Source organism: Gobius niger, assembly GCF_951799975.1.
Source record: "Gobius niger genome assembly, chromosome: 2".
NCBI classification, from domain to species: Eukaryota; Metazoa; Chordata; class Actinopteri; order Gobiiformes; family Gobiidae; genus Gobius; species Gobius niger.
The window spans coordinates 20,552,528-20,565,038 of NC_136853.1; the positions used below are offsets into that span (position 1 = coordinate 20,552,528).

At 41.2% G+C, this 12,511-nt stretch overlaps 1 protein-coding gene and 1 long non-coding RNA gene across 2 annotated transcripts; both read left to right on the forward strand.

Moving 5' to 3' along the window:
• The first annotated feature begins 2 nt into the window (after positions 1 to 2).
• On the forward strand, positions 3 to 7,449 carry LOC306981638. The gene is made up of 4 exons (XR_013794122.1): positions 3 to 51; positions 3,567 to 3,738; positions 3,801 to 3,905; positions 7,308 to 7,449. It is a non-coding gene; the product is annotated as an uncharacterized lncRNA (long non-coding RNA).
• Positions 7,450 to 9,244: 1,795 nt separating this feature from the next.
• edf1 (endothelial differentiation-related factor 1) lies at positions 9,245 to 11,843 on the forward strand. Its single transcript, XM_079551488.1, has 5 exons — positions 9,245 to 9,513; positions 10,624 to 10,675; positions 10,969 to 11,129; positions 11,235 to 11,328; positions 11,412 to 11,843. The coding sequence occupies exons 1-5, from the start codon at positions 9,436 to 9,438 to the stop codon at positions 11,471 to 11,473; spliced, it is 447 nt and encodes a 148-aa protein (XP_079407614.1). The 5' UTR covers positions 9,245 to 9,435; the 3' UTR covers positions 11,474 to 11,843.
• Positions 11,844 to 12,511: the final 668 nt, after the last annotated feature.

Sequence of the window (12,511 nt, forward strand, 5' to 3'; positions counted from 1 at the left end):
ACAAAGAAAAACAAAAGACCTCACAGGAGAGACCACGTTAATTTGTGTTAGGTAAGCCTCATTTTGTTCTCGAACATTCTGCTTTGTTTATATCTGAAAGAAAAGAAAAAAAGATCTAGTTAAAAAATATTATGTTTAGTTTGTTTAGTTTTTTTAATGCGGAAATGCGCTAATCTGGCTGCTGTTCCTGACGGCGTGGGTCGGTGTTGTCTCATCTACTGCACTGACCACCTGAGACCGTCCTCTGGTCCTCTGTGGTCACCTGGGATCCAGAGACTCTTTAAAAACGTTTTGCTTGACCATTAACAGAGCAAAAGAAACTTCTCAGACAGTTGTTGTCAATCTGTGGTTCGTGTACTTCTTGTGGTCGGTAGCTACTCGCCTTCTGGGCTTTTCTGAGTGGTACTTTCTGAGTGGTACTTTCTGAGTACTCTTATCCGTTTTAGTTCCAGATAATTTCTTTCAGGCAACACTATGCATCAGGCGCGGACTGGGACTGAAAAACAGCCCTGGACTCTGACCAGCCTGGCCCAAATTAGCATAATTGTGACTTCCACAAATCCATATTTCAACCTCTTACCCTGAGCCTTATTGTCCCCAGTTCGGCTTTTTTTTTTCTTTTTTGATTGGTATCATCAGCAAAAAGAACTGGAAAAGTGGTCATTAATATAAATGATAAATAATAATGGTCCCAAAATTGAACCTTGTGGTACATCATATATTCCTTTTAGATTCATATTTTTTTATACCGGGTTTTACCCAAATCTAAAAGCTTCTTGACTGGAGATCAACAATGTAACGCCTCATTTGAAAGCTAAAACCTACAAAAGTGATGGTAACTTTTTGTCATGTCGCCACATTTTTGTCATGTTTTTGTTGCCTTTTCATTATATTTTTTTGTCACTTTTTTGTTGCTTTTCCGGCACAGCTTTGTTTTCATCCTCTTTTTCTCGCTATTTTGATGCTTTTCTTTTTTGCTTTTAGATTTGGGTAAAGCTCGGTTAAGGCTGGACTGGTGGCCCTAGAGCCAGTGGCCCTTCTGTGCTCTTCCAGAATGGACATATGGCCAGTCCGCCCCTGCTATGCATTAACTGTAGATCTAGACATGTGTTACACCCAGTTTGGACATTATTCAGATCTGTTTTGATCTCTAGGCCATGTGGTCCTTGAAGGTCAGGTATTTATGTCTGTGGTTGGAACTCATCTAGTCCAGAGGTGGGTAGTTACATTTACTCATGTACTTGAGAAACTTTTTGAAGTAATTGTCCTTTTTTTCCCCCAGTACTTTTTACTTCTACTTGAGTAATATTAAAAAGAAGTATCTGTATGAGTAAAAAAAAAGTGACCTGCGTGCCTCTGTGAGTAAATCTTTACGTGAGCAATCTTTATTTTGTGTTTTGCTTACTTAATTCTTCATGATTCCTTTTTATTCCGTTTTATGGTATTTTATTTGAAAATAATACAAAATTCTCTACTGAAACTCAAACGTTTACATTTTACTGTTATTCGGTACTCACAGTAGGCTACTCAAGTAAAATGTTCACCAATTACTTTTTTGCTCTTACTTGATTAAATAGTTGGGCCACTACCTTTTACTTCTTCTTGACTTCAATTATTTTAAAGTAACTTGTGTAAATATTTTGGCTAATCTACCCACCTCTGACGACGTCGAACACTAACACTGCCCCTAAAATAGAGCTGCTCTTCTGTTTCCAGAGAAACCTTTAAAACATACTGTCAACTGGGCCACCTTTAACCAAAATACAAGAAATGTTTTTTTTATTTTGTATTATTATTCATGTGAGACCATTAGACCTTAGTGTAGCTACTCTATAATAATAATAATAATAATAATAATAATAATAATAATAATAATAATAATAATGCATTGGTTTTATATAGTGCTTTTCTGGACACTCAAAGATGCTTTACATTGCACTATTCGTTCACTCCATACTCGGTGGTGGTAAGCTATTATTGTAGCCACAGCTGCCCTGGGGTAGACTGACGGAAGCGAGGCAACCAGTCTGCGCCATCGGCCCCTCCGACCACCACCAACCACTCACTCACTACATTCGCTCTACTAAATGAAGAGGCAGGAGTGTCATACACACATAGCCATTAGCGACGATCACTAATGGGGTTAACTCTAAATCCTTTAACAGCAATAAAGCAGAGACCGTTTGTCTCATCGGGTTGATCAAGCCCAAGGTCTTCACTTCAGGTCGTCCTAGTCCCGCCCACTTTCGGTCCTTTGGTAGGCGTTGGAAGCAGGGTTGCCATATATATATTTCTATGGGTTGCCAGGTCTCAGCAGCTAAACCCGCCCAGGAATATCTTTATTTAATTTGTTTTTTTTTCTTATTAGGCGCATTATACAACTTTTTAAATGTAACAAACTTGTTATTTGTAGTGACCCAGCGGCTGTATGAGTAGTCAGCAGGGCCGCCGCCTTTACTTTCCCTCACAGTGGTCTCTAGGACGCTCTGGATCAATTGTTTGGAAAGTTTTCACTGCTTTCACTGCTGATGGACTCACCAGAAAACCTACAAAACAATTGATCCTGGAGAGAGACCACTGTGATCACTCATACAGCCGCTGCACAAATATCAACTTTTCCCCAAAAAAACAGTTGCATAATGTTAAATAAGTTATACTTTATTTTCCCCATTGGAAAATTTGTCCTCTGCATTTGACCCATCCTTCGATGCCGCTGGGGCATCCTGCAAGGAGCAGTGGGCGACTGCAGTGCAGCGCCTGGGGACCTTTCTCCAGATGTGGAGCCAGGCTGATGGTCAGAATCACTTCACTGGAGGATTAAAGGAACAGTCCACCGTTCTTCCATACTGAGATATGTTCTTATCTGAGCTTAGACCAGTTGATACGTACCTGTCTGGTCTTTGTGCCCGTGGAAGAGCTTGGTCGCTTCTAACTTCACCCCGTTTGGAGCTATTGGAATACATTGGGAGAGGCCAAATGCTAACAACATCTTTGGTCTGTTTGCGTGAATGAGTGCACGCATAAAGACCAGACAGGTACACATCAACTCATCTAAGCTCAGGTAAGAACATATCTCAGTATGGCCTGTTCCTTTAACCTGTTGTGCATGTTTTTGGTCGATGGCGGAAACCAGAGCGTCCGGAGGAAACCCATCCAGAGAAACATGCAACAAACTCCACACAGAAAGGCCCGTACGCTCTGGGAATCGAACCTGAGATCCTCTTGCTGTGCGGTAACCGCTCAACCACCATGCTGTTTTTGACGGGTTTTTTTCACTCATGCCTCAGCCTAAAAGGCCGCAGACCTGGCAACCCTGGGCGGAAGTAAAAATCCATTCATTTTATATTGCCTCGACTGTTGAGCTCTAGAGAAATTTAATTTGTCTCTTTCAAATAAATCAATATAGATCACGTGGTGGACAGCAGTTTCATTCGGATAATCAATGAGAGGAAATTAGAATTTTTTGTGAATACTTTACTGAAGGATGCATACAAAATCTAAACATTTGCTATCAGCCACTAAAATTCACAATGAAGAGGCTTTTCTTTCTTTTTTTTGCTTTTCAGCGTGGAATAAATTCCTCAACTTCAACCTTGGAGAATGACTACAAAGAGAGTAGTTAGACCAGATGAAAACCTCCTGGTGATGCAAGAGCTGGAGGATCGCCTCCAGGAGCAGATGGATAAGCTTGAACATGTTCGTCTTGCTGCGCTGGACTTGAAGGAAAACCTTTCAACGGTACAACATACAAACAATCATTCAGCATTTAGAAAAACAATATCATTTATTTTCTTCTTTAGACCAACAGTGACTTAAGCCAGGCTGTTTTAAATCATCTGGACTGGTTAAAGCGCTTATCGGCCCGCGTGGACACACTTCACATGAATACAACTGTTTTTGTTCAGGTAACTTTTCTGCTAGTCATTGTAGCTTATGTAACAAAGTGGAGTCACAGGGGGCAAGTGTGCTGTTTTGCCTGGGAAACTAGTTTTTTACCCCATGTGCCCCTAATTGTACTCCAGTCAAGTGTGTCTCCGCATCTTGCAGCCATGGACCAGCTCCTGCAGCACATGACGTCCAGGTTCAGAGGTCAGACACTACGATGTAGTGGCCTTTTATAAGCAAATTCCCAGGGCCCACGACCCCACAATATTACACTTACTATATGCGGAGTGTATATCATAGATAAAATATAGTGCAGCCGGAAAGTATTGACGCCCCTTCACTCTTTCCACATTTTATTTTACAGCCTTATTTCAAAATTGATTCAATTATCAATCTCATCAATCTACACACAACGCCCCATATTCTCAAAGTGAAAAAAAAAGGGTTGATCTAATTTATAAAAAAATCAAAAACTGAAACACAAGTACAGTTGTGCTCAAAAGCAGATATTTCTTTTTTTCCAAAGAATATGAAAGATAACAAAAGGCTGTTTTGTTTCACTCATAGCCTTTCACAAGGCCTATGATGAAAAGTGCACCATACCTACTGTGAATATGGAGGTGTTTCGCTGATGCCAGTGGCTCCAGCAGAATAAAGTGACGGTCTCGTTAGTTTCCATCTCAGTCTCCTTACCTCAATATCATTGAACTACTGTGGGGAGAGCTCAAACATGCAGTTCATGCAAAATAGCCCAGGAATTTACAGGAACTGGAGGCTTTTTGCCAAGAAGAATGAGCCGCTTTACCATTAGATTATAAACAGAACCTTCTCCACAACTCCCATAAAAGACTCCAAGCTGTCCTTGAGGACAATACACAGTATTAAAAACTGGGGTATGTAAACTTTTTCATTATGATTTAAACATAGCAAACTCAGTGGTTTCGCCATAAATGGCTTCACACCCACAAACTATGAGTGAAAAAAATATTCTTTGAAAAGTAGTCAAAAATTCTACAAGGGTATGTAAACTTTTGAGCACAACTGTACATACGTATTGAGACCCTTTGCTATGACACTCAAAACTGAGCTCTGCTGCATCCTGTTTCTACTGATTGTGTCTTCGGAGTCCACCTAAATTCAATTGATTTGACTTGATTTGGAAAGACACATACCCCTCTATAAATGTCCCACAGCTGACATGTCAGAGCTGTAACCAAACCCTGAAGTCAGTTGTCTGTAGATTCAGAGACAGGTTTGTATCGAGGCACAGATCTGAGGAGGGGTACAGAAAAATAATTTCAACATTGAATGTTCTGAAGAGCACAGTGACCTCCATCATTCATAAATAGAAGAAGTTCAGAACCATCAGGACTCTTCCCAGGGCTGGCTGCCCGTCCAAACTGAGCAATCAGGGAAGATGGTCACTCTCAGACGGATGACCACGCTGCAGAACTCCCCCTATCAGGCCTTTATGGTAGAGTGGCCAGTAGGGGTGTAACGATGCACTGTGGCGCTAATATCTGAGGATACACATTGTACTAAAGTGACGGAGCAAGTTTTAGCCAATTTTTTTTATCCCACAATTTATACGTCCTTGTTTACAAAGCATTTGTTGGTAAAATGCCATGTACAAATAACCCAGACAGTCTCAAGACAATCTCCAACTTTACTAGCTTTGTGTGGCTTGGAAACTTAAAAATGAAGCTTCTCCTTGACATCCAAAGACACATTTTCCTTGTTTCAATAATCCAGAAATGAAAATTAGCCCTGGCCTCAGAGGGGAACCTATTGTACATACTTTTAAAACATACTGTGGAGTCCCCCAGGGATCTATCCTGGGACCCATTCTTTTTGCTCTTTACCTCCTCCCACTTGGAGAGATTTTCAAGAAGCATGGCATGTCTTACCACCTTTACGCAGATGACTGTCAAATTTACATGCCCATTACCAAGAATGACCACAGCCCCCTCACACCCCTGCTCGACTGTCTAGGTGACGTCAAGGCTTGGCTAGCCCAGAATTTTTTAAAACTGAATGAGGGGAAAACAGAAATCATAACATTTGGATCTACCCTCACGGACTTGGGATCTCTACAAAATTATTTGCGTCCCAAAGTCACCAGCCTTGGCGTCATCCTAGACAGTGATTTTAAATTTGATAAACAGATCAATGGCGTTTTAAAATCGGGTTTTTATCATCTTCGTCTTTTATCCAAAGTTAAGCCGTTTTTATCTTTTAATCTTTTTGAGCAAGTCGTGCACGCTTTTATTTCAAGCCGTCTGGACTACTGCAACGCACTTTACTCGGGCATCAGCCATAAAGCACTTTCCCGATTGCAGTTAGTCCAGAACTCCGCGGCACGACTTTTAACAGGGACCAAAAAGCGTGAACATATCACCCCAATCCTCGCGTCTTTGCACTGGCTCCCTGTTAATTTTAGAATTGATTTTAAAATTTTGTTGTTTGTTTTTAAAGCTCTAAATGGACTGGCCCCGCAGTACATCACAGACCTCATCCAAATTTACCGCCCCCCACGCGCTTTGAGGTCTGAGGGCCAGCTCCAGCTCGTTGTTCCGAAGACGAACCGAAAAACCAGAGGGGACAGAGCGTTCGCCGTTGTCGGCCCTAAGCTGTGGAACGCTCTGCCCCTTCACGTCCGTACGGCCCCCACCCTGGAGTGTTTTAAATCTCGTCTTAAGACTCACTTTTATTCTCTGGCTTTTAGCACCGCGTAAGTTGTGTGGTCCTCTGTGTCTTTTTATTTATTTTTATATATTTTTTTTATTTATTTTTTTTATTGAGTTTTATTCTTATTTATAGTTTTTAATGTGTTTTTATTTATATTTATTCTTTTAACCTGTTTTATTTATATCTATTGTTTTACACTCATAGCGGTAGAGCTCATTTGCATTGTTTTGGTTTTATTGATTTTGTTGCATGTGCAGCACTTTGGAAACGTTTTGTTGTTTAAATGTGCTATATAAATAAAGTGGATTGGATTGGATACTGTATGTGTAAATCACAGGTATCACTAGGTATCACTTTTCCTTTTCACCGGTGCAGTTCAAATATAGTATGCAAGCTTTTGAAGGTTATGAGAATATCCTATTATACTTTTGGGCTCAGTTGATTTCTTTGTTCACCCACTTCAGGACAAAGGTTCATTTGGCACAGACACCTTTGCTCGAGACACGTTTCTAAGCTTTCATTTTGCACATAACCACAGGCGAAACAATCCTCCCAAAATAGGAATTGGCTCCCAGATGTTTTGAAACTGATTCAGGTCCATTAGAAGAGAGAGAGCCGCCTGTTTGCAATACACTTTCTGTGACTATAAGTGATAAGGCGAAACTATTTAGACATTCAATGTTCATAAAATAATGACCAAAAAATATGTATTTTTCTATCCTTTCTTTTTCCAGATGAATCCTAAACCTCGCATGTGGGCAGGAAAACATGGCTCAAAGCGCAGCTCCTGCTTGGGTCATGATAGAGTTCAGTCTGAATACGGCTGGTCTCGTACCCGGAGGAACAGTGACGTTGCCTCTGAAATGTCCTGTAACTGGTAACACACCACTGCCAACCCATTTGCCGCTTGCTTGTAGACCTGAGACTGACTACTATTTACTCTCTAAATGTATTTAATAAACAATGTGCAATGTTTAGTGCTTGACTTATTTTTTCTACCTACAAGCCTCATCACTAGTTTTGAGCTGATTTTTTTTTTCTAAAAGTGCTAATCGACAGGTGGTTTAATCACTGAATAAATTGTATGCTTGTATGAGCAGTTTCGTCACACAGTTGTCTACTTTCTTCTCGTAATATTATTCTTAATAATAATACTAATGATTCTTAACTTCCATCCATCCATCCATTTTCTTCCGCTTTATCCGGGGCCGGGTCGCGGGGGCAGCAGTCTCAGCAGAGATGCCCAAACTTCCCGATCCACACACACCTCCTCCAGCTGTTCTGGGGGGACCCCGAGGCGACACCAGGCCAGCTCGGAGACATAGTCCCACCACTGTGTCCTGGGCCTTCCACGAGGCCTTGTCCCACTAGGACATGCCTGGAATACCTCCCGAGGGAGGCGACCAGGAGGCATCCGGAACAGATGCCCGAGCCACCTCAGCTGGCTCCTTTCGACGTGGAGGAGCAGCGACTCTACTCCGAGCTCCTCCCGGGTAACTGAGCTCCTCACCCGATCTCGGAGGGTGCGCCCAGCCACCCTGCGAAGGAAGCTCATTTCGGCCGCTTGTATTGGTATTTCTTGTATAGGCTACACTTGTTTGTTTCTCGTCTTGTGTATAATGGTACACAAGGAAACTGAAATGGGTTTCAGAGAAAATAATTCTACTTCCTAGACTAATACTCCTATATGAAAAAGTCCGTAATCAGTGTCGCATTTGCCAGATGAAATTCGGTACATCCAGCGCAAAGGCCACTTAAAATTTTCCCAAAAGATGCCCAGTTGATTAGGGGAAAAAAAGCACCGGGTGGTATCTGCTCTAGTGTGTGATCACATCACTGCGGTAACATGGCGTTATCAAGAAAAAGACATAAGTCCCAACTGTAGTTCAGCCTGACATGTTTCAGCTACAACAACTACAAAAAAGGACATTGATAAAAATAAATAAACAATATGACACGGACATTACTTGGACAAAGTAACAAATTAAATACATGCTAAAGTGGTCATATAAAAACAAACAAAGACAACAGATAGTCTACCTAACCCAACACGAGAAGTTCTTAAGGGGAAGAGGAAAAGGAGGCGCCCCAGTTTATACAGGGGTACCTCTGGAAAGGATTTGACATAGCTAGAGAGCGGAGGACCAAATATAAAAAGACTAAAATGGAACTAAAGCAACTTTGCAGAGTGGCATTCAGCTGGGCTGGGTGACCACTGTGGTAGAATGACCTAACCAATCGCATACCCTGACTCAGAAACAATGGAAAGAGAGGCTGTACTTTAAGACCTCCACGCTGAGAAACGGTGCAGTGTTGACATGTTGGTGCAAATGAACATTTTACACAAATCAATCTACTAAACATCAGATTCGAGCCGAGAATATTTTCCCTCGTTCTCCGTTTAAATGAATGGGCTTTGAGCTCGACCGGAACTGTCTGTACAACGGAAGTGCCGAGTCAAGGCAAAAAGTGGCTAAAGTGGGCGGGGCGGAATAATAAGACATCGTAAAAATGAAAGTAATTTCAAAAGAAAGACTGAGCTTTTGTTGATAAGTAAGCTAGTGTTGGTTGCATATGTATGACTTGTGAAATTTCTCACTGAAAATAGGTCAAAAGGCTATAATGTTGTGCCATGCCCCACCACAGGGTGTCGCTAAGGTGACGGCCTCCCTTTGCGTCTGTTGTAAATAAAGCGTGGATAAGCGGATACGTGGGTGAGACTTCTAGAAAGCAAGGCAGAAACGTCTGAGTCCTATTTTGTGGCGAGTACAAGTCAATATCCACATTAACACGCCAAGTTGAACTTCATTTTGAATTTGTAACAAGATATTTTCTACGCGTGTCGACTGAGCCCTTGAAAACATGGCTGAAAGCGACTGGGACACCGTGACGGTCCTACGGAAGAAGGGGCCGACTGCTGCTCAGGCCAGATCCAAACAGGTTAGCTGTGATGCTATTGCTGCTAACGCTCCGTGCTCCACGTTATGCCCTAAAAGTCCATGCGTTTGTGCTGTAGCGAGTTTGTTATAGTAGACCGGCCCAAAGAAACGGCTGGTTATGTGATCAACTGCATGACGCAATTCAGGAAACTGTTCAACGTAGATACTAAATGTAGTTAGTTGGAACAATAAAATAGCCCCCTGGTTTGGTGTGAAAAGTTCATATCGAGTCCCCAAATGATTAAAAACTCCTCATTATTTAAAGATCTGTCCTCCTTATTAAATGAACTTCCCTGTGTTGGTTCACTTGTTTTCTGGACACCTCGTTGCGTCAGCTGAGCACACATTATAATCTGAGCCTGGGTGTGTTCTTTGATTTGGTTTTATGCTTGCGTTATTGCCCAATAAACACCTATCATACATGTGGAGAGCCTCGCCTTATGGGAGCGATCGGTCAGCTAAGTTGTTGACATGCTTTTTGAACATGTAGGTCCAGTTTGCATGGCAACAAAAGCACAACGAGTGTAAATGTTTAGTGATTATTCATTTATTGAGGTTTTTGTTTAGCATCTGCTAGATGTTTGTGGCCTATTGGAGACGCAATAACGGCCTATGGAGTGTCCCGCATGTCTCTAGTGATTAAATCTCTATATTACTATGACGCACTGGACCACAAGTTTCATTGAATGCGCGTAGAAATTCTGTCTGATAAAAGTAATGAACAGAAGCGCTGACATAGAGCAGCCCGGGTGGACACCCACATGCACTGGGAACAGTCCTCTAAGTTTTATTTTGCTAACAGGCAATAATATCTGAAAAGTAGAGTTACACTATTTTCTGTACTGTTAAAATGCACTCTCTGAACCTTTGAAAAGGGAAACGTCTGAAAATACTTTTAGCAACACATCGACAATCTTTCATCGATTCATATCAAACATATGTGTGTATAGAATTGAAGAGGGCATATTGAACGATTCAATGTAGTGTTGAGAATTGTTGCATCCCTAGTGGCTTCCCTAGGGTATACAACACTGCATGGACTGTTTGGTGCGTCATTCGTGATCAGTCTTTAAATGACAACATTGTAAATTATACGGCTTTGTTTTTCCAGGCTATCGCTGCTGCTCAAAGACGCGGGGAAGACTTGGAGACATCTAAGAAATGTAAGAAACAAATGTAATAAATTATAACTAAACCAGTCCAGGGCCAATGTAAAGTTGTTTGGCCTGGACAAATGTTACAGCCAGCCAAGCAGCCTCACTCCAACCCTATTGGCCCTGGACTCTTAAGTACTTGGTGATATCAGATCCACCCTAAACCCTTAGTAATAATAAATCTTTATATAGTGATATTGACTATTTAACCATTATATAAAACTGTTTATAGTCCCAAAAGCTACCTGTAAATTGCTACAGTTCGCACATAAACTTGTTGGTTTTTTCACCCTATTAATTAGGGTCCGCGGGACAGAACAAGCAGCATCTCGTGACAAAGAATACAGCCAAACTGGATCGAGAGACTGAGGAGCTGCACCATGACAGGGTTCCTCTAGAAGTGGGAAAAGTCATTATGAAAGGCAGACAGGATACCGGCTTGACTCAGAAAGACTTGGCCACCGTAAGTATTTAACATAAAAAAAACAACCTCTTGGCGTTTTACTGTTTTTTAACCAGTATAATGTCTGCTACTGACTTTCTATTGTTTGTTTTTTCTGCACTGTAGAAGATTAATGAGAAGCCTCAGATTATTGCAGATTATGAGGCTGGAAAAGCAATTCCCAACAACCAGATTATGGGCAAAATAGAGAGAGCAATTGGTAAGAACCATGAATACTTTTTCTAATTCACAAGTGTATTCTGTAAAGTGTGTTACAGATTGTTGTCATTACCTTTGGAACAGGGCTCAAACTGCGTGGGAGGGACATTGGCCTACCATTGGAGGCAAAACCCAAAAAGAAATGAACACAAAGCCTCGAAATCAGCCCGCCCTTCACCTTTTTTCCCTGATAAGATCCTTCTAATTTCCTCCTCCTATACCCGCATCCATACCTGACTGTCCCACCCCCATTCATCCTCCTGGGCTGATCACACCTGTGTTCTGTGTTAGAACCTGGTGCTTCATTGTTGTATACTGGCAATACATTTGTCAAGAAATCTCACTTAAACGTAATAACTCAAGATTGAGTGCATTTTCAGACACCACAAACTTAAAACACAAACAAACTTTGCGCTGACTTTTCTTCATGAGGGATTCATCTTAAAGGTGATGTATTGTCCACTATACAATTTATTGACCAGATACTTATTAATTTGCCAAAAGTGCTTGATTGTATCTCATCTTTCACAGTGTGATGGATAAAACACTTTAATGCTGTGCTTTCAATTGACATTAAAGTATATCAAATCATAATGGAGGAAATTGTGATTTCTGTGCTGGTATTTGCCAAATGTTCTCAGAGACATTTGGCCACTTGGTGTCAGTGTGGTCCAAGAGAACGAGAATAGAGCCTAACAGCCCATCATGTCACTGGGGCTACTGGTATATGGATGATTCTTCATCTAGGGGCAAATTATGTTTTTATCAGAAAGCTTATTTTTTTATAAGCATTTTCATGTTATGTGTTTTGATATAGTGTAGAACAGAGGTCAGTAAACGGCGGACCTCCGGATCCAGACCCATACGCCAGCCCACCCGGACCCGAAACTTGGATCCGAACTCTGGACCCATTTAAATTTAAATGGTTTTGTCTTTTGACAGTAATATGAATGTTATGCAGACATTTTTGGTGATGGAAATTTAGTTATTTAGGTTCAATTGAACAATTATCTTTCCAGCTCTGCATTATTCTGACAGTGTCATTTCATTTTGATGGCGTACATACAGGTACATCTCAGAAAATTAGAATGTTGTATACTTTTTTTTCTTTGTATTTAAGGCTAAGGTTAAGGTATATTTTATTAATCCCTGTAGGGAAATTCATTTTCTGCATTTGACCCATC